At 34.1% G+C, this 23,262-nt stretch overlaps 1 protein-coding gene across 4 annotated transcripts; it reads right to left on the minus strand.

Annotated features, from left to right (window-relative positions):
- Positions 1–3,097: 3,097 nt before the first annotated feature.
- On the minus strand, positions 3,098–22,709 carry LOC128213531 (uncharacterized). 4 transcript variants are annotated; one of them, XM_052919319.1, is made up of 15 exons: positions 22,431–22,709; positions 14,330–14,387; positions 13,318–13,591; positions 11,102–11,458; positions 8,770–8,857; positions 8,475–8,545; positions 8,142–8,282; positions 7,798–7,839; positions 7,266–7,357; positions 6,191–6,224; positions 6,020–6,060; positions 5,581–5,707; positions 5,167–5,225; positions 4,895–4,997; positions 3,098–3,983 (listed from the first exon to the last, which is right to left on the minus strand). In XM_052919319.1, the coding sequence occupies exons 2-15, from the start codon at positions 14,384–14,386 to the stop codon at positions 3,922–3,924; spliced, it is 1,548 nt and encodes a 515-aa protein (XP_052775279.1). In that variant the 5' UTR covers position 14,387; positions 22,431–22,709; the 3' UTR covers positions 3,098–3,921. The 4 variants fall into 4 exon arrangements, with proteins under 4 accessions (XP_052775279.1, XP_052775280.1, XP_052775281.1 ...); XM_052919320.1 differs by lacking the exon at positions 22,431–22,709 and adding an exon at positions 22,152–22,223; XM_052919321.1 differs by lacking the exon at positions 22,431–22,709 and adding an exon at positions 22,065–22,164 and having other exon boundaries at positions 11,102–11,428.
- Positions 22,710–23,262: the final 553 nt, after the last annotated feature.

The following is a 23,262-nucleotide window of genomic DNA, read 5'->3' on the forward strand; positions in this document are numbered from 1 at the left end:
TGACTAATGTTAGAACCCCTTTAGGTCACGCGATTCTTCACTCTGATAGAGCAAGGTTTAAAAGGGATGACTTTAAATGCAATGTCTTTATAGTATATAGTTGATAATTGTAGTTCTGACATTTGGGCTTATGAGACAAAAACTATCAATTCAATTACATCGATTTATGTTCTTGGTTCCGATGACGTACATTTGTATTGGCCTAGTTTGTACTAGTATTCTTGGTATTTGATATCAGAAAATGATGTGTGATTCCTTTGATCAATATACTTAAATACAAGTTTTATTTGAACTCGTGATGCAGTGGAAATCTATCTAACAATGGGGAATGGTTAAGAACGGACTAAGGGCGCTGTTGTGTCTTTATTCTAAATAGCATGTCAATAATTTATTATTAGCTTCTTTTGGGGGCTTGTTTGTTCTTTTCGGAAAGCTAGATAGGTTTGTACCAAGAGTTGACGCTTAATAGAATCAAAGCACTGAAAGCATTGGGAGACTGGGGAAATGGGATGATGAGCGTCGAGAGTGATTTTGATGACGCATCGCATTGAAGAGGAGCGAAATGGGATAACTGATACTGATATAAGAGAAAAGTGAGGGCGGTATACGCCATATTTGAAGAATTTTCCATTAAAATTAACCTGTCCAAAAACGAAGGCCAACACACTCATTTATTAAACATAACGCAATGTCATCGTGAAATGCCGTAAGCAAACTCATTTATTATGATGATGCCAATTTAACGTAGGTTATCAGTTATTTCGTATATCAATACAGTAATTGACATTTTACTGTTGTGATTCGATTTCTGGCGTTTACTGATTATATGCACAGTAGCAATTACATGTGTGCTACCTAGATTAGTTTAAGATTTAGTTAAGACAATAGAAAATATAACAAACCCTTTAACCCTACCTCTTTAGAACCTTGTCAAACTGGTACTCTCTCTCCGTAGCCGCATGTTTCGAAACCTCCTCACTGCCATTTTCTTCGAGCAACTATATAGATCGGATGCTATTTACTTAATTGAATTATAATTGGGATCCAATTGAGTCTGTTTGATCCGTAGAATAGTAGCGGTAAAGGTTCGCGCTTTTGATTTTCCGGTATTTGCTTAACATATCGTTGAAAACCTGCTTTATAGCATCAGCTACCACAACACCTTTGATTTCAAGGTGGTTTTGCATTTCGTCTGTATTCCAATTTGTGAAATGTATGCCAAAAATGTGAAAATAGTTTTTTTGCTTAGTCGAGAGCCATATCTAATATAAGTCAGAGTGAAGGTCTAACAAACAGTAAACATTTTTTGCTATCCAGTTGGAGCGGTAATAAGCTGACGTAGCTTATCTGCGACAGTCAATCGATTGATTGAAGGGGTTTATACAGCATTCTTATATGCGTAAATCCGGTTTTGGCGTTACTGTCTTTCATTGAAAAAAATATCGTAAGACTATTTATCGCATAGATTATGCCCGTAGCTTTACCGGTGTATATGAGAACTCTTAGGCAGCGTAAGGTTTACTTCTAAGACATCTTTTTGAAACGGGGCACTTTGCCGATAATTATGAAACATCTAAAGTAGTTTCCTTACTTCGTATCTCATTGGTCACATGATATTTTTCTTGAACTATCAAAACTACTTTATTTACAATAATTGAATTTAAAATGCACACTTTTAGGTACAATTAATATTATCAATTTATCTAATTTGACCATGAACTCTTATATGTATTTGGCTTAGGTTATTGAATGACTTCAAATAATTTATAAATAACGCCCCTGAGCGCAATGAATCGGTGACTCAACATTCTCAGATAAAAGAACAAAGTGGTACAGCATGAAGCGAAACAGAAAGTAGGCTTTTAGCATTATCAACAAAACGAACGAACTTAAGACAATGTCTTAGTATGATTATCCGGAGGATGTTCGGAACAAGAACTCAATTATGCTTGCAGGGCGAATAACGCCAAAACTTGATGTGATATTGTAACTATTAAGAATGCATTCGTCGTGAACAGCAAGTATTTCTGTTGTTGACTGGTAACGCGTTATATACCCCGCTCATATCAATGGTCTCTTTCAACATCCAATAATAACCAGTATTGTCTCTGGACCTGGGATGCATAAACTGAACCCAGGTCAGCGGATGTTATGCCATAAATAACGGATACGCGAAGTAGAAGATTCGACTCGGGCTTGGCATTGTGTGTAAAAACCTTAGCCAGTCAGATAGCAGAAGTCGCTTAGTTTCCTGAGGTGTTTTATTTTTATGACGCTATTTTTTAAATGTTGGTAAACGTTAAAACTAACCGGAGGAACACTGATCAAAACTGATAAGTTTTGTTCACTGCTTTGATAAAAAATGGTACTTCTAACATTTTACAGCCGAACATGAGCCTTTTTCATTTCCACCTGCCCTAAACAATAACAACGCTATTGTTCAATTGCTCAAGCAAAAAACAAGAACACACATTGAGCTAACATATTTTTGGTATTCAGCAGTGCAAGCATTATTGTTGTGATGACGCTATGGGACAAAGGCACTACACCGACTTATAGTCAGCCATGGAGTGAACTTCGTGTAGAAATAGAAACGTTAGTGCATGACGTATGTCCAGACCGTATATATGTTACTATTTAATTCATGCTTTTTTATGAAAGATGGAATTTTATCATTGAGATAAAAGCAGTTTAATATTTAAATATCAATTTAAATTATCAACTACACATGTACATTTTTTATGAATTGTAGTTACTTACTTGGATCATAAATTTGAATGACCACCTTTGCCTACATACACGTACATTAAAGCGAAGTCTGCAACATTGTTGGCAACAGAAAGAATTGCCAAAAAGAATAATCTGTGATCGAAAGAATAATAAACTAGGCGCGTAGCCATGGTCAATTTGGCATACGATATGAAAAGCCTGAACAATTACAGTAACCTGATCACTACCCTGGCAATGAAGATCTGTCAAGTGCTAATTCAAAAGTAAATGAAACACGTGAAACAAATAAACTATACCAAATACTCTTGGAGAACTATTTTTCCACGAGCCGGCGTACAAAACGACAGTCTATGTCATCAGCGATCAAAACTTTGCATCCAACAAGGAAAGGGGTTTAAAAAGGCTATATTCAGAAGAATAAATTAAAATACCAATAATTAGTGGAAGTCTTTAACATAAAAAATGAAGCTATTTTGAAAGAAGTTAGTGCGTTTATTTTTAAACCATTTGAATAGAGACACACTACTTTATACTCCATGCAATCGGTATATGTTAGGTGTATTTGTTATTTGTCCAAATACAGCTTGAATAATGTAATTGATTAAACTGATATTTTCAACAAAGAACTCCAAGCGACAATGAGAACAAATATAATTGGTACAGGAGTAATCAATACACCAAATAATTAAAATAAACCCACAAAACATTTGTGCTAATATGTACAACGTATGGACATTTAGTAAAATAACACATGCTTACGATCCGTTTCATAAAAAATATATTATGTCCTCTAAATTTCCACTGCCTGTCTCAAATTCAGTAAGCTTTTCACTTTTAGATTCATGTAATTTCTTTACTGATTTACTGCATTGAACAAGGTCTCGCTTGAGATTTGGCACCAGTGTTCAGTTTGTCCGTTTTTTCATCTTCCCCACTTGTGAAAAGTACTTCTTGACCACATGAACTTGTGCACAATTTGTCCACTTGGTCAGCATCTGTACCTCGGTGAACTATCACCTGACCTTTTTTATTTTTGTGCATTTTTTCATTTGTTTCATCGTCTTCACTCTTTGTACTAAGTGTGCCGTGGCCATTTGTTTCATCATCAATGTCCTCTGCTGTTGTACCGTCTTCATTTAGACAAATTTCAATTGTAAATGAAACAGAGGGATAGACAGGTTTGACCCCTCGTCAAAGCTTTTTCGCTGCGATTATTTCTTCAGATATGGGTGTTTGAAGCTCTGTTTCATTACCTGAAATGCAAAAACATAATTTTGAAATATAATACCACATGTTAAATTGTTATTTTATATTGTGAGTAACATTTTCTCAATTATTATGACCTGAAATAAAACATGTGTTATACTGACGTATAAGAGGGATTTGCGACGTCAAGACGGGGAACTGTTATTAGTGGCTTACGATTTAAGTACAGAAAATCAGAAAGGCTTTATCTCACCAGCATGCAGAAATATTCATGGTACTTGGGAACTTAGCGCTTGCTATGTAGTTTCTTAAAGTTATTAAAACGATCATATACACGCATTTCTTTGACAATGTCTGTAGTAGGAATCGTCGCTAATTACTATATCTCAGTAGTACATACAAATGAAGTCTTAAATCGGCCGGAAAAGGAGGAAAAGAACATTGTCTTTTCAGCCGTACATGCGATAAGTGTGAAACGGTATGCCGAAGTTCAGCGCAATACAGGACGAAAAGAACATTAACGGTTCAATTTGGTTGTTTTCACTATTATTGCACTATGTCGGATAAGCTGTGCCCATAAGAGCAGCATACACTGACGACCGCAATTCCAAACGACGGAAAACAGTTTCTGAAGATTGAAATACGTTGTGATAGACAAGTGGTGTTGGTCGGAGTGCTGCTTTGTTTTTGAAAATTGCTCGTTTTTGTGAGTGCTTTTGTGGATGAGTTTGTCGAACAGTTCATAAACGGCAGGAAGAAAGTTTATTGACCAGTAGCGTATAGGGTCATCCTTTGACTTCCCTTATATTATATTCCATTTAAGTTATAGGCAAAATGAAGCAAGATTTCAATATAACTCAAAACATGTGTATAAATGATAAGGGAATGTAAAGTTTGACCATCATAATAAAATGAAATGTTCATAAAGCTTTTATCAAAACATAGTCACACAGCCAACCTGGTGAGTCGCAGTTGCATAATTCACAACTCTCATCTGGCTCAGCAATACTTCTTGAGGTTTGGCCGGAAGCGGTGTTCATATCACCGTTTTTGTCTCTGGACTGTGATGGAATAAAGACAGTTGGATTTTTAAAAATACTGCGTTAAGTGATCAAAATCTTAATTTGTCTCTTGACAAAGATCAAATATCTATACATGTATACTAATGTATGTTTATTCTTTTTTTTGAAATAGCAGCACATAATTCATACGAGCCCACAATAAGATTACCTCAATGATAACGGTAGTTGTGTTGGCAAATTTTTCTAGAGGAGGACTTTTCTCATGTCCTGGAATGACATAAAAATCTTTCGTTTATTTTAATTCTGCTGTGTGTATCATAATTTAGGACGTGGACCACATGTTTGTTAGATTTAAAGAAAAGGTGCATTACCAACGAGCCGTATAAAATGAAGTAGATATTTCAGCCGAGTGAAACAATTGTTGAATGTTTTGTTCTACAGCATTACAAAATAAAATAAACAAGAACTAAAAATGTCTGGTAAATTAAACTATCAAGTTTATATGACATTCACTCCGTGTCTATGTCATGATCTTTATACATATTTTGTCCTGTTTTATTTTTTAAAGTTTGTAAATCTCAAACAAAATGCTAGTTGATAGATATTAAAATAAATCCTGCACCTAACAGCAAAGACTTTTCGGAATCACTCTGATCTTTGATTTCCCGATCTTTACTCGGAAATGTCTGGTCGCGTGAAATGCTGAAACTTGTTTCCTCGATTTCTTGTGGTATTTCCTCGGTTGCATCCTTTTACAAACAAAATGTTAAAAATATAAATACTACCAGCGTTAATTAATTGTTTAATCATGCGATGGAGTGCACTGAAGGGACATTCCTGTTATTATATATTAGTAAATCTAAATGTTTCATTTTTTATGTTTAATTAACATGTCACTACTGGTTGTGTCCTGTTCAATATTCAGTATTTTGGTCGATAGGGTTATGATACAATTTAAGCTTACAATTTGTAAAACATAGACCTGCTTCATTATATTGGGACAAAAATGTGACTTTATTCCGCATTTCGAAGTCAAATCGTACAATATAACGTACACGTACCTGCGCACACGAGGTTATCTCGATTCCTTGAGAACTGCCAACTGAAAAACAACAACATTTTAACTCTTAAACAGTGCAAGTATTTCGAAACATCAATATCGGAACAATGCTGAATATGCATTTGGTTAGTTGAATAGGCTTAAATGATATTTTCGGGAACGTTTATATTACCTGGGTAACTATGTTGCTCCATCTGCCGACTGCGCTGAAATATATAACATTAACATAGTCATTACTAGAATATAAAAAACATATTGAATCACTAAAGAGTACGGTTTAAGAGCAGAGACAATAATATAAACTAAATATGTAAAGTTGTCTTAAGCACCCGTCGAGTGCCAAATATTCAAATAATCCTCTTGTTAGTGAACTTCACATAAAAATTAAGGAAGTAATTCTGTGATATTTTTCGCAAGCATTCTTGAAACATGTACTCGAATATTGATGGACTTGATGGAAGGAATACAACCTTGTGACATTGTAAAATAATTCAACTATGGACTAGTAGATACTTGTATTTGTATTGCATATGTGATTTTTCTCCAAACAATATGCTCTCTATGCATATTGGAATGGCTTATTTCCACACTTTAGACCCGTATAGCTACTATAATCAGGAACAAGTTTTATCACATTGCATAATGAATGATTAATTTGTGCACGTAATGATGACTTCAATCATGGTAACAACACATTAGTTGTCAATAGTGACATTTCACCGCACTCGAACAGTGTTTAGTTAAAGATTTCCTTCAATTAAGATATATAAATCCTTTTCTATTTAATAAAAAATAATTGAAACTAGGACACTCCCAGATGCATTTATGTATTGGTAACCGCCTTGCAATAATAAGACCAATCAAAGATAACTAGGGATTCACTGGGGGTTTAAACCGGTTCGTAAGCGCCAAACCTCGCACTTGCCCAATCATTTATATATACGTGCAAAACAATGCATACTATTATATAGCGTTCTTGGAGGCCACTTACAAAATTCGGGCTAACTCCAAAAATCCAAACATTACTGTATCCGTTAAATGTTACCCTTTGTTGCGTATGCATAGTCTCGTGCACCCATGGACAACGATAATAATTAATACATGAACAAATATTGGAGTCCTGTGACTCAAAATGTTGATAAAAGTGTCATGTTTTTTTTTTTTATCTGATCATGTCATTTGCAGACATAAGTTGCATAAAACATTTTGAAATGTATAACATGGCAATGTATAAACAACACACATACCAAGTCAGTCTTGATAGTTGGTTTATCACCTGTCACTTGCACTGGATCTCCAGCCATGATAGATTTACCGATTCCATACACTATGTTTGCCGCTGAATCAGACAGACAGTATAAATAATCATTGACTTATTTTTGAGCATATCGCTAAAGTTTAACTATTTCTTAAACGGAATTGCTTCCGTGACCTAACTTCCGCACCGTATATCAGTATTAGTTTCACGGTTTGATTAAAAAGTTCAAGGGGAAGCGATTGCCGTTTCGTAATGACCTGTGCATTGCTCTTCAAGCCTTGCTTGCATAATGCACTTATATAAATTTATTCCAGCTGCCACATTACCCTCAGGTTTATAACGTTTTATCCAACAACCATGTATTGTAAAATTACTTAAAAAAGTTTTTCTATTAAATATCTCATTGGCTTGAACTTATTGTAAGTGGTACACAATTATACTGAATACAATCATGTTAACACTATATTTACGATATTTAACTGTTTAGTTTGATTTATAGTGATTCTACAAAAAGGGTTTACCTTTCTTCAGTTGACGTAATGTTTGTTGTGTATAGTATTTTTCTGAAATATCAGAAACATTTATTATAGAATATGGAAAATATGAAACTGATTGTAAATAATATTATTAACCTTTCTTAATCATGTATCGCTAATGAGTGTCTGCCTAAGAAAGACAGATCGTGGGTTTTATTCTAGGCAATATGCACAAAGCGAGATGTAAAATCTGCTGCATTTAGATTGGTTTGAACGTAAAATTAAAAAAAGTTTAATTTACTAAATACATTTTATGTTTTTAACCATTGACTGTAAAATACATTAAAAGACGTTTTAAAATACTTAGCCTTGTACTTTTGAATACTCACTTCCATTTCTATGTTTAAACATCACAGCTGATAATGATGACAATACGGCGACAACTCCAACAATAATGCTTAATGGAAGAAGAATATCTTTATATAATTCATCGGAGTTACCCTTCACGTCAACCCTTTTAGTAGAAATAACTGAAATATAAAACAAATCAGATTACACTTGAACTAGTTTGATATATGAATAACGTAATACTGTTCAAACTAGTAAAATGGTATTGATATTACGTCAAACTCTTGTTTTTGATAAATAAACCAGAAATTACATTTTCACATTATGTCAAAATAATTACATTAACCAAAATATGTAATGCTAGTAATACTGACCTTCTATGGTTTCTGTCGAGGTTGATTTACCACCATTTCTTTGAAATACCAATATTGTAGGTGTATATTTCCTTAAAAATGAATTTACGGACTATATTGATGCCTTTTGTTTGAGAATTTTATATGCGGTGTTGAAAAATTGTATGCAGATGCAATTTGAATAAAATCAGATTCAAGAAGTACAGCTTTTCTATCTCTCGCGTAAATGCATAAACTACATCACTAGTGCACCAGGTACGATATGCTAATAGATGAACAAACGGTTAACGTATAATGGGGTCTTTAAAGGTCTTACGTGGTTTGATCAAGTTTGTTAGGAACACATTCATCTGATATCTCCGTCCGGTGCATTCCAGAAGGACACCGGTCGCCACATGTGTAATCTGTGGAAAGTAAAATATACGGTTAAACACGATGAAGAATATGTAAGAAAAAACAACAACACTTGGTCCTTTCATGGCAAATAAGATTAATGTTTATTATTAATTATTACATAATCAAAATTTTCTATCATAAACAGGACATGTTGCCTGTTACACCATTTCAGACTGCCCCCCCCCCTGTTCAAGGCAATATGTTTACAAAACCTGTAAAACGTATCAACTGCGTAAATTTAAAAAAGGAATAGATGGTATTTCAACTAGAGTTTTCAAGTACAAAAAGAAAAGTAATACCGCAAATGTAAATCAACAAGGACATCCAATTCAAATCAATTTTGTCAATTTTGGTACATTGTAAAACCAATCAAACAAGTGTGTAATTATCGGTTAGTAAACTAATAGCAAAAAATGAATGAATGTGCAATACACCAAAATAAATATTTTTTTAAAACCAATCTGGTCTATTATCCAGCAGAATCGCAAATTTTGCAAACAATCATATTAATACGAGTTTAACTATGGCCAACTGAGCCTCTTACAGCGGTAATAATATAGTATAATCCTGACTCCGAGGCTAGGCGGATATTTTTAACTTCTATGTTCTTTGTCGAAGTGATATTTTGAACAGCAAAACACTAAATCAAACCCTTTAATTCTCTATTAACCCATTTGTATTTAAGTTTTAAAAAATAACCGACTTTATCTGATAAGAACAAACCAATGAATTTTAAATACATAACAGAAGCAGTTGTTATACGCAATTCAATAATTAATATTTACACCTCAACTTCCATTCCTTAAATGAACTGCCTTTCGCCAATTGCGTTCATCAATCGATGAACGCAACATCTTCGGGTATGTTCGGATCGCAATTCATCGCATAACAATATACATGAAAACTATTGATCATGCTATTTTTTGTATTGTGTCAGCAGGTCCCGTAAAATATAAATCAACATTTAAGAAAGTGCTAAGTTACTATATTTTAAAAGTTTTGTTGCCAAAAGTGTTTCATTTTAACGTTTAAACGTGATTTCAAGTAGTTGATCTTTTCCGCGTTATTGTAACGCCATTTAAAAAAATGGGTCGTCCTATTTACATAATGGGTAAGAAAGGATTACTGAAAGGTAATCCGAAATGAAATGAAGTATTTTTTTTAACGTTTCTTGAATAAAATAATGAACTATTGGTATAAATATAAGAAATGAATTGCGGGTTGGTGTCATTATCGGGAATATGAACGCAATTGGGCTGGTCAAAGTACGCGCGGAGTCCTTTGAACTCCACACACTTAGACCAGCCTAACTGTGTTCATACCACGATATGTCATCAACCCACACCGCAATTCATTCCTTAAATAATACAATTAAATCTAACAATGTAATATAATTTTTTTTTATTTATTGTGTTCATTATTTTCTATCTGTAGCCTAATGCTTCAGTACATGTTATTTTCTGCTTATTAATATTATGAATGATATGTTTTGACACATGAAAAATAATATTTGCATTCATATATTTAAACGATGTACTATTGTATGAATCTTAAAAAAAACCCCTGTCTGTCTTTCAGTCTGTCATTCTGCGTGTCTTACATTAGTAGTGTTTGTCTTATTAAATGTTGATATATGTTTCGAAACGGACACATTTATTTCACATTCTACCTTTGGAATTGATGTATAAAATAATAATTGGTATGGAAACAGTAATATAAATAGAGGTATATAGCTTTTATTTCAATAATTAATGATATGATTGGTTCCTTATTCTTTCCGTTATGTGTATCAGGTTTTTGTGGAGAAAAAGGAAAACTCCGTTGATGACGGGTTTTCGCCAAGCCTTCCAAAAACCTCAAACTGAAGACGAAAACACGCCAAATCGAGAGAGAGAAAACTTCGTTTTTATCGGTTAGCATATGCAAACGATTGCAAATCCAAAATTATATTAAAATAGTGAAGGAAACATCTTCTGTGTATGCCTATTGAAAGATGAAAACAAAGTAGCACTTTGTCCCGTTTTCCTAATTAAATACGACAATCCACCAGTGAAAAACACTCGTATTTCGTGTTTTCCCTTCATTTGGCTTCTTTTCGTCTTCAGTTTGACGGATTTCGTTGTTTTATCGCGTGACGGATTTTTCGCCTTTCCCCCCGAAAACCCGCATACACCAATTTCAATGAATATAATCTACAATTAAGAAGTTGAGCAAATGGTTAATATAAAGATAAAAAATAATATAATACTTACTTAAAAGTAGCTCCTGGGCTGGATGTGGACACGTCTTATGCGCACAATACTCAACACTGTAGAAACATCTCGTTTTCACGTTCTCGTTTTCTGGCGCGTAACCGTTCCTTGCGTCACATCGGCAATATCCGTCGGTCTCCTTTCGGTCTCGCCAGGATATGTCACCGCAGTTGATTTTGTGGTCTTCGGGGATACATTTGTTGAACTTCTGTTGGTAGCATCGACTGTATGAGGCAGAAGACTTTCCTGCTTGGCTGTTGTAAAAATTTGGGTCCGCACACGGAACGCAGTTGATTTTAGCGTTTCTAGGTGACCGCACCACGTCGTCTAAGGAAAACGTTACATATGGCTCTTCCCCTTTAATTGTTATGACGTTAGGGCTGTAGGCTATTTAATAAATGGATTTTTTGGCAGACATTTGGTTGTAATTGAAGGGGACCTAACCCTAAAATTGTTATAAACATTGGTGCTTACCTTTAATTATTAATATTGAAAAGTGAGTCAATTCTATTCTAAATTACTTAAAATATCATAAACTGTCTGCCGATTTGCAGATTTGCATTTTTTGTCATAAGTGCAATTAAGACAGATTTAATCCCCCCCCCGTTTACGATCATTAAGTGAACCATTATTAATCCTAAACATGCTTTAAGATCTTTAACATTATGAATTATAGCTCCCTTCGATATGTTGGTGGTAAATGCAGGTGTGTGGAGTGGAGCTGGAGTGACGTTATATCCGTATTTCTTGCATTTATTGATCGTAAATTTTCTGTACTCACACAATAGTCAGCCATTTTGTTAACCCGCGCAACTTTCACTGTTTTAACGGCAAGAGCAGTCATGTATACGGTGATGCATCCTTTTGGATTGTTTAGGTTTACATTCCAAAACCTAAAGCTATGTTCAGACCTTTCTTTGCACCAGTAACGTACTATTTTGAGATGGCTGCCATTTTTTTGCGGCAGTCACATAACTGTCACTCTATTTGTCGGCACTTTCATCATTTTGAATATCACCGCCAACGTTTTGGGTGGCATTGCCTTCATTGCTTTTGGCAGTAGCGTTTCGCAAACCTATAGCTGCTGTGTGAGTATAAAAGCGCCACGATTCTCGTTTGCAGGCGGTCAGAGCGAAGCATTTGTTTAGAGCAGAACCACGTTACGTTTGATTATGTAATAAAACTGAGTATTAACTGAAAATTAACGATAGTAACATTAGAATGCGATATAATATAATCAATGCTCTATAAGCATATAACTTCAGTTAACTTGTATTAGTGATAACATTTATTTATATTTTTAAACGTTCAATTTTGATAAAATTGATACATATACCATTAACGGAACTTGCGTGACTGTATTGAAGATAAGAAGCACAGATAACAATATCGAGTAACTAGGAAGACTTGTGTGTATTATCTCGCTTATATTGCCATACTAGCACAATATATAAATCGTGTTATACTGCATGAAATAACATCGCGAGAGTCATGATAAATATAACAACAAATATATTGCATATATACTATAAAACGGTATTTCCGGAACGTGCGCAAGAGGGAAGCATGTAGTGTTTAGTGACCCTTAATACTTTTTATGACTTAAATGCATATTATTACTGTATGAACAATTGTACCCAATTCGTGTGTTCTTTCGCCTAATATAATTAAACTGTAAAACTTGAAAGCTGTTTTCAATAAGGAGTATGGTCGTCTGAAGGAGTTTAACATACGTGCTACCTGTAATTGACCTCAGCCTTGACATTGTAATTATACGGAATGAAATTGCACTTAATGTGCTTGCATGTAAGGTTTTGCTAAGGTAAGATTCTAAAAACTCAAGGGATCTATAAAAGAACAAATAGTGGCGTAGTACACGTGTTTTTATGTAGTTAGGATTAAAGCAATTGACTTACAAATATTTACTTTCAAATAAATCAATAATATATTATTTGTTTATATCTACTGATGAAGGCGTTACGTCGAAACGTTTAAAATAATAAACTGTGTGGTTTATTTTATTCATAAATAATTCAATTCCAATATGATTGTATTCTAGAGGAAATGAAAGCATACCTTTCCTTTTTAATGTTAGTGTATTTCAACTCTATATAAAACCTATGAGTAATACTACATTTTAATACAAGGCCTTTCCATAGTCACGCGGATTCAAATCATCTTAAAGTTTAGACATCATCTGAAAAGTTTTGCATTACCTGCATTGCAAGACCTCTCCGGTGCACATGCCTCAATATATTCAATTTTGTTGCGTTTAAGTTCATAATTTTGAAAGTCCTGTGCACAATGGTAGATCAGGCCCTCATCGCAGCCCATCCGCTGCGCCGCACACTGCCAAGCGCACGTGCTTCTGTCACCATCACATAATAAAAACGTCCAGTTTGGGATGTTATTAAGAGATGTGCATGTCGGTATACATCGTTCGTCCACACTTAAGAAAGAAACGCCTCCTTCGATTGTTACTGTATGAAGCTGTAAGAATTACAAGAAGCATACTATACGATATTTTATAATTAAAACAAATACTCATTATTTTCATATTTATATATTATGTTTTGTAAATTTATCTTTTTTATCATCAATTTAAGGCAAATCAAATTTCAGTCCACCACACAAAAAGTACAATGCGGCCTACAAAGGAAATACAAAGAGACATGTTTTTGTGACCTTTCCTTTGATTTAAATATCTCGATTATTTTTTACTTATAATTTTTGTTTGAACCAAAGTTGGCTGCAAAGATATGCCTCACCCCTATAGCCACGCCCCAATACGTTCGTTATGGTATACGTTTTCATTTGACGATGACGTCGCGGGATAATAACTTTTAGTCCGGAAAATTTGGTGATCTTAGCGGGAAGTTCTTTCCTAGAATCACATGTATTATGCAGTTTGACTTTAATCCTTGGTAAACTTGAACATTTTCTCGAAAAGTAAAAGTATCTGCCAAGAAAAGCCCAACATAGTTATGTTGGTTGACCGATTGGACATGGTGCGTTTGATATATACATAAAGAGAATTAGTGAGATGAGTCAAGTCCCTTAAAAATATTAAAGAATGAAAATATGAAAATATATCACTCTTTTGGTTTAGGTGAAGTAAAACTAAAGATTGGTTATTTTGGTTATTGATATGAGAGCGTGGCTATAGGGGTCTAGAAAAAACAAGTACCCTTCCCCTATGGTTTTTACAAGAAAATATTATAAACTTACTAAAAGTATGGAAAATGTAATTGATCCAATCTTCTGAAGTGATGCACATAACTCCATCCTTAAAAGAAAAACATCAGTAAAAGTAAAAATACGGTGGTATGAAGAGGATATACGTGTTATTTGTAAAACAAATAATGTATCTCGCTAAAATAATACTTAAAACGGTATACCTATATCTATAAAACGACTTATTTACTCATTAAAACATTTTATATATCTCGATAAAATGACTTACTCGTTAAAACGATTTATGAATCTCGCTTATCCAACTAACTAACTCTTGGAAACGAATTAATCATCTTGTTAAAACGACTTACTAATAGTTAAAACGAAAAACTTATCACTCTAAAATGACTTACTTACTCGTTAAAACTATTAACATATCTCTCTAAAACGATTTAGTTACTCTTTTGAACGATTAACGTACCTCGTTAAAACGATTTACTTATTCGTTAAAATGTTTTACATATCTCGTTTAAATTAGTTAGAATATTGTTTAAATGGCTTACGTATCTCGCTAAAATACTTATTAACTCGTTAAAACGTCTTACATATCTCAGTTGAACGATTTAGTAACTCGTCAAAACAACACAATTGGCTTGTCAGAATTGTTAAAATATTCTTATATGTATTGATGAAAGTTGCGGTATAGAAATATAAGAGTATTATTTAGTAAAGATTTGTTTACTCGTGAGTAAACTAGTAGTTTTCCTCGTGCATTTATAGTATTGAATAATTATTGGTAATTCGACGCTCAGACGGGATAGCATTTACTTCTTTAAAATTGTCAGGAATTAAATATAACGGATGTATTTTCAGTTTGGTAAATTTTCTGTTACCATGGCAGTGCAAGTGATGTTGAGCCTGAGAGGGATTGCAGCAATGGTTACGGATATTTAAAGACTGCTCTTTAGTGTGATTTTTCCTATTTGAACTGTGTATAAGAACATTGAATATTTATATGAAAATCTACAGAAACAAGCTCAGTAGCCAAAAGTTTAAACATAAACCCTGTTTGATGGCACAGAACAATCGCCAAAGACATAGAACATAAAAACAAAAAATCACAAACAAGAAACATGGGACAACAGCACAAAACTCCACAAACAACTCAGGGCAGATATACTATATAAACTATATTCGGTATGTTTATCAAGGAGGTACCACCTTGGAACGGTCATTTAGTTAGAAAGCCAGGTGTTTAATGCTGGTACATTGGGGGGGGGGGGCATTGGCTTTGAATGTGAGTGTATAATTGATTATAATATTCCGTCTGTTGCACACCTATATTGTCTTCTTCTTATATTAGTATCCCTAAGGTAAATTATAAATGTTAGGGATGAACTGTTATGCAATAGAAAACAGAAATAAGATTATCTTTGCCACAGCCAAGTAAACAATGTCGCGCATTCGATTGTATGATATTATTACGCGACTCTGATAGGCTAATACAAACGAGCTACATAAGTCGTTTAAACGAGATAAATGTTTTAACACATATGTCTCATCTATTGCAACGTATAAAGAAGTTTTCAGTTGACTCAATCAATAGTAGTAATAATGTATATTTATGAGTCATCATATCGACTCACACATGCCTGAGAGCGGGTAAATATACCTAGATCGGTTTTGCTTTGATCCACAGATTGTGAGAAAGATTGTAAATAAATAGTGCGAGAGGGGTGACCCCTTGTGCCAGACAACACTATGGCAGATGAGAGATTGTGACTGGATATGTTGATAGGGAGCTAGCGGGCTGACACCATAGATGTATGGAGGCTATTCGTTGCCAAAATTCCAGACGTGTAATTCCCACTATGTGCTTCTTAATCGTACTAAATATCTCTTACATTTGTCAATGTAGACGTGCTATTTGTTGTTTCTCTTCGTCAGTTTTTCCGTATTGATTTGTCATTTGTCATTATAGTAGTCAAAATGTATAAGACAAATGTCAGATCAACCCTGTATAAACTCACTAAAACATAGATCATATAACTTGCCTTTAACAATATGATGATGTAATTTAGAAAGCCGAATCATGCATATGCAAAACTGCAATCCTACAGTCGACACTCGCATTCGTAAAATGAACATTTGCAGTCCAACAAGTCCAGGTTTACAAAAGTCAATTGACAAGTTCATAATTACAAGGATAGACGATTTCGCCTATACCTTATATGTTAAAAGGTCACCGAAAGAAACGAAGGTGAATTGTTCATTTATTTTATTTACAAGTGGACCATGGGCGGTCCGTTCAGTGGGGGGGGTGGGGGTGGGGGTGGGCTGTAGGGCCTGTGTCCCCCCAGTTGGCACGCAAGTAAACTTAAAGGTTATTTTTTTTGTGAAAAAAATACTTAATTACGCCACAATGCATCAATTCAGACTAAATATATTTAAAATATTCTAGGGGGAGTACCGTTAAACCCCACTTCCCACATTTTAAACATATTAATGTCATGCCCACTCGAGGGATCATGTCCAAAAAGTTGTGCCCCTAAGTCACGCCCCTCTAACGCAAGTCCCTGTTCAAAACCTGCTCCAGCAAACCCACGAAACTTTTGATGGACATCATAATGATATCCACCTAGTTTTGTCTGATGTTATACATTTACTATCTTAATAAGCATGTATGGTGTAAACGTGTAATTTCAATACATCATTGAAACAAAATATCCATGTGGATGGAAGAACAGCCCTCCAACTCCCTTGTGTCCCCCAGTTATGAATTACGGGATCTGCCACTGTGAACCATAACAATCAAGTGGGGGATTTCAAGAACATAAAAAATAGATATCGTGAGTCTTAGATTAGAAAAACAAACGCGCGATTTTTCCCCTCCAAAAGGGCTGGGTCCGCTTCACCTAAATGTGAAAAAAAGTCCTGACTGTTGAGTGTGGGTGGGGTATAAAAGGTAGCAGCAAGTAATAATTGTTTATTAGCAATAAATTGACTTCATCATTAAAATACTTTATAAATTACCTATAAAATAATATTCGTTACAGTATAATGTACGAGTTGTATGAAGTTGTAATCTAAGTGTATTTTATTCATACAGTTCCAGCTACCAGGTAAGAAACCTCTGGGGCATCTTAGTGAATAATTTCAACTTAATGAAAATTTAGATTTTTTTCTTCGTAAATTTTAAATTATCTAATATTACTTGCAATCTTAAACATTGCAAAAAGGCAGGAAAGTGTCCTCTAATGGTAGAATTTAAAATAGTGTTTATAGTAATTTAAAGCTGCACTCTCACAGATTGACAGTTTTGACAAGCTTTTTTTTGTCCCAGACTCGGCTGATTTTGGCAGCAATGCTTTCTATACAAATAATAATATTACTCACACTAAAACAGATCTAAATTGTTTGGAAAACTGCCGACATTTTTCATTTTTCTTAAAACGTTACTGTAGTATCACTTTTAGCCATAAAACATCAATTTGCGAACGTAAAACTGAAAATCTGTATCTGATCTTTTGTCAGCAGTCTTATACCACTGGTATCCAGACATTTACGCAGAAATTGGCTAATTCCAAGACAAAAAATAAAAATAGTTGTCAACACGGTCAATCTGTGAGAGTGCAGCTTTAAAAGAAAAATAAGACAATGGGACTTTTCATTCTTGAAGTATAATTTAATGCTAATGACTTACATTTTGTTGTGTTTGAGTCAAGTATCATTTTGCATACATCTCATTTCATGTCATATGTGCGTATTAATTACTATGATATAGACAAAAACATGTTGTCATATCATATATTATTTTATTCGACATGAAATAATTTATAATCCATCCTGTTTCCAAATCATAGTCCATAATGTCATAATATAGATGATTCGTAATGTCCATAATAACGTTCGCTATGTCCATGGTCCAAAGTATCCATAATTGGTTTAAATAGAGCCGAGTGATAGCGGAAATTTCCGAAAGACGTAAGGAGGAGTTAAGACATGGTTAAGGCGGAGTTAAGACACGGTTAAGGCGGAGCTAACTATAAATAAAATTAAATTCATCTCGTAAACATGTTCAACTGCGAATGAAAAGTCACCACCATACAATGTACTTTGTAGAACTACGAACTGAAATCTGTCTTCTACACACCGCAATGTAAAACACGGCATGTGACTTTCACAGAATGACGTGTGTTTAACATACACAACTTTATAAACACGACTGCATCGTCTGTTGAATAGATGCAATGAGAATAAAACTCCAATTGGTACAATGAAAAATGAAAATGTGCAGTGTAAAATGTAAACATACAACCGATGAGTTGGCGGTTGTAAAATGTAAATTGGTAAATCATCAATGTTACAAACCTAAAATACACACATACACGTCTGGACTTTTGGCAACGAATAGCCTCCATATAGATGTGTGATCGATTGTAACAAAGAAGATGTATGGGAGGTTTTTTCCATCTTGCCATGCAATACCGTGTTTGTATAAAAGAGTTTAACTCGTTGACGGGGATGATGCGAGGGATGTCCCCTCATGCCAAGCAACACTATGGCTGAATGAGAAATTGTGACTGAAAAAAGTGATAGGGTGGGTGTGGACCAACATCATGGCAATTTCAGATATTCTGAAAATAAGGATGGACAAGAAGGTGTCAACATCTCTCAACAAACTGCAGGGCTGAGAGATAAAAATTAAAAACATGGATGGGAATGGTGTGGCAGGGTTGTTCTGCTAAGCAACACAGTGTTAGTGTAACAGAGAGTAACTTAAAGGTTGGACGGAGAGGGTGCAGGAGGGAATCTCCCCTCCTGTAAAGCAAAATCATGGTGGAGTGCGAGATTGTGATTAAAAGATGAATGGGCGGTTACGGGCCGATGGTGTTGATGTGGGTCACAGATTGTGTGAAATACTGTAACTAAATAGTCTATCCAGAGTGTGGGAGAGGCTACCCATCGCGCCAAACACAACCATGACTGAGCGAGAGTTGCGAATAAAACCATGGATGGGATGAGCTGTTCCCTTTCCATGAGACAACATGGCTTGGTGAGAGGATGTTACTAAAATCCGCTTAATTTACAGATGCACCTGTATTTTATAAAGATGTGCACCTCTATATTCATACGTGGTGATCTTGATATAGAGTCGCACCTTTCTTTTAAAACCATAAAATGGAGGTGCACCTCTTTCATAAATACAACTGCACCTCTCTATTATAAATGAAGGTGCACCTCTATATTTTGACCGGCATGTATTTTCTTAGACGTACACCTAAAAATAAATAGGTGCAACTCTATTTTTTCAACATCGCCGTTAAGCGTCTATTCGCCAAAATGATAGGTCATAACTGTACTGGCTTTCTCAGACTCAATCTCGTGGTCAAATTTGTTATAAATAACCATTGTGTCATAATTCCTGCTTGCTAATTAAGTAATAAAGCCTAAATAAGATGACTCAGACACCATTGCCGACTGAATGAATGTAGATATTATTAAAATTTTGAAATTTGATGTATCATTGGCATTTTTTTTCTTAAAAAAATTACTTTGGCAATTGCATGGAGGAAGTGGGATGGTTGGGGGGGGGTGCGTTGACTTTAAAGACCCTCTGTCATTGGCATAAATCTGCGTGCGATAAAGCCCCAGTTTCCCGATAAATCTTAAGCGTTACCGGCTTCTAAATGTCATGTGTTAATGGCTATATAAAATTACTTGTGTGTAAATTACTTGTACTCAATCGTGAAGATACTGCCATTTTAAAATCGTTATGAATAATTATTTAAAATGTAAATATAAGTATTGATCTCAATTATTCTTGCATGTATGCTATTTGGACGCAGTTCTTTAAGCGAACAAATTACCAAGTGCACTGCATGGAATTTGGTCGCGTGCCCTTCTGCGTTTATACAGCATAAAAGCAAGAAAAAAGCGATCAATCCATAAATAAAACACTAAATAGACAGCGTAACAAAAGTGGGTAGCCTAATATTTCAATCTCAGAGCTATTCAATGATTATCCTCAACCTTACACCGATATTCAACAATTATTCTCTATGATAGACTCATCATCTGTGTCAATGTGAAAAAAATAACCCTTGGGTATCACTTCATTTTAGTGTTAATCTGTTTCAGATCAGGATCGACCACTTCAGTACCGTATTCACCAGTAACGTTTAATCCAGGATACCAGAGTGGCATCTGGGAATAATCACTTCAGTAACGTATTAATCAGTAACGTTTTATCCAGGATACTAGAATGACATCTGGGATTGATCACTTCAGAACCGTATTCACCAGTAACGTTTTATCCAGGTTACCAGAGTGGCATCTGGGATCGATCACTTCAGTACCCTATACAAGAGTTGCATATGGGATCTGGGATCGATGACTTAAGTACCGTCATCAACTTAAGTTAGGAGACAAGAATTGCATATGAACCACAACGTATTCTCAAAAGAGCATCATAAACTGTAATACATATATTTTTAATTATAATTCATAAGTGAAATTGATTAACTTTTATTAAACAACTTCATTTAAACACTAGTGTTGTTTTATTGAATGTGTTTATAAGAAGATCTGTATTTCCTTTACTTCACAAATCTTCTGTCTGCAGTTATGCTTGTTTATTATAATTTGTTGAAAACAAGTTTTTAAACATCGGGCACAAATGTTTATTTGTCAGTTTTGTAGAATTACCATGTCATTTTTTTATATCATATCTTCTTTAGCTGATAAACCAGGTTCTGATTCCATTAAATTTCCAATTTTTCTAGATATATGCTAAATGTGTATATTGGCGCAAAAATCAAGTTATTGAATGTTCATTTTTGAAAGAGTCGTATAATAATGTGAAAAGGCTGTATATAACGCTGGAATTAACATGAGTTAGCTTAGTAAGTTCCGAACAATTAAGTGTATATGCACACACCAGTTTATCTTGCATTGCTATCACAAAGGATATAGTATTAAACTGAATGAGCTAATGTAATCATAATTATAGTGTATTTTTTGTTCTGATTATGTTGTGAACGGTTAAACTGCAATACAATGAATATATAACAATTTGACAACATATATATATTATATAATATATATTATTATATTATAACATCAATCACTAATCTTACATGGATTAATCTATGTGCTTATTTTTATAAATTTTATAGATGTATTGTTGGTCAATGTTTATAATTCTGTTTAAAGTCTCATACTTTAAATAATTAAATATGTTTATATTTTTTGCATACATTGTTATATACAATAATTGAATGGCGTCAACAACGTAAACTACACGGTATTTATATTCATTTCAAACTGCTTAGGGGGTCAAACCATTTTTCCGGGTTATTTGCAGAAGCTTAAAATTCTAAAATATACACAATGTATTATTACATATTAAAATATTTAATTACAAGTTGATTGTCAGATAATTGTAGAGTCTGTGATAATAAATTTTAAGAAACTCGATCTGCTTTATTTACCTTGTTATGTTTAAAGTAGGAATTGTTATTTTGTACATTTACGTGCTTGTATGATATTCAGTATTTAGATACATGTAATTAGTTTATTTATTCTGTTTGTATTTATGAGCCTTTTCAACCATTAAAATATTCAATGTTTTTTGCATTACCTTTACCTTACTTGTGATGCACCTTAATGATATAATTGGTCATAGTCATAGTCATAGTCGTGGTATGTCCTATAAAATCAATTTTGCCTTTTATACTTTTTTACCAAAGGCAATGCCTTAATTATTTCATATTACAAATATGCATACCTTATTAGGGTTGCCTATTATCCTTTCAATAGAATTTAAACATTAAATCCTCGAAGTGTTAATAAAAATATCACTAATATCAATTACCTGTCATATTCTGCTTAATCTATTGGAGTTAATAGAACTATATAGTTAGCACACACAGGTAGGCGTTTTAACAAAGGAATTTTTAATTTACTTCCCCAATACACCAATTCTTAAACAAGGTTAATACGGCTGATTACATGTATATATTCTAAAAGTACAAGCAAATATAAACTATTTAACACGTGTAGAGGCAGATTATAACAAAGTATGTCATAGGCTTAGGGATATTTCCATAGTTGTTTCTGTCAAAAATGTTATTTAGAAATTGATGTCACTTACTTGATTGTTTACATCGGTTGTGACCAGTGGTGACTCATGTTATAACCCCTTTTGATCACGTGATTCGATAAAGCAAGGTTCAAAAGTGTTTAATTTAAATCCAATGTCTATATAGTATATACTTGATAACTATAGTTTTGACATTTTGGCTTATTAAACAAAAACTATCAATTCAATAACATCGATTTATCTTGTTGGTTCCGATGACGTAAATATGTATTTCCCCCCTATAATATTACATCAAACCATACTGCAATACTTAGTCGTTTCTATGTTTACCGTTCGCCGACGAATATGTTTTGGCCTTCCCGTAAAATAAAACAACCTTTTATATGATCAACGATCCTGCCGTAATTTTTTACTTCCTTCTACACTAATTCCAACTACTGAACAAATATAACATGTTTCATACTTTGTACTTGTATAATTGGCACTTGATATCAGAAAATGATGCATTATGTGTGATTCCAATGATCAACTGACTTAAATACAAGTTTTATTTGAACTCGTGTTGCAGAGGAAATCTATCTAACAATTGGGATTGGTCTAGAACGGACTAAGGAGGCTGTTGTGTCTATATTCTACATAGGATGTCAATCATTTAGTATTCGTTTTTTCGGGGGCTCGTTTGTTGTTGTCGGATAGCTAGATAGGTGTTTGTACCAAGGGTTGGTGCTTAACAGAGTCAAAGCACTGTAATAATTGGGAGACTGGGGAAATGGGATGATGGGCGTCGAGAGTGATTTTGATGACGCATCGCATTGAAGAGGAGCGAAATGGGATAACTGATACTGATATAAGGAGAAAAGTGAGGGCTGTATACGCCATATTT

The sequence above is a fragment of the Mya arenaria genome, chromosome 13, assembly GCF_026914265.1.
Source record: "Mya arenaria isolate MELC-2E11 chromosome 13, ASM2691426v1".
NCBI lineage: Eukaryota > Metazoa > Mollusca > Bivalvia > Myida > Myidae > Mya > Mya arenaria.

Excerpts from the sequence above, each read along its gene's own strand:
- LOC128213531 (XM_052919319.1), bottom strand. The coding sequence starts at position 14,386 with ATGGAGTTATGTGCATCACTTCAGAAGATTGGATCAATTACATTTTCC. Across the intron at positions 8,283-8,474 it reads CTCGACAGAAACCATAGAAG|TTATTTCTACTAAAAGGGTT; the intron begins GTCAGTATTACT and ends TTTATATTTCAG. Across the intron at positions 7,840-8,141 it reads GTTTAAACATAGAAATGGAA|AAAAATACTATACACAACAA; the intron begins GTGAGTATTCAA and ends CTGATATTTCAG.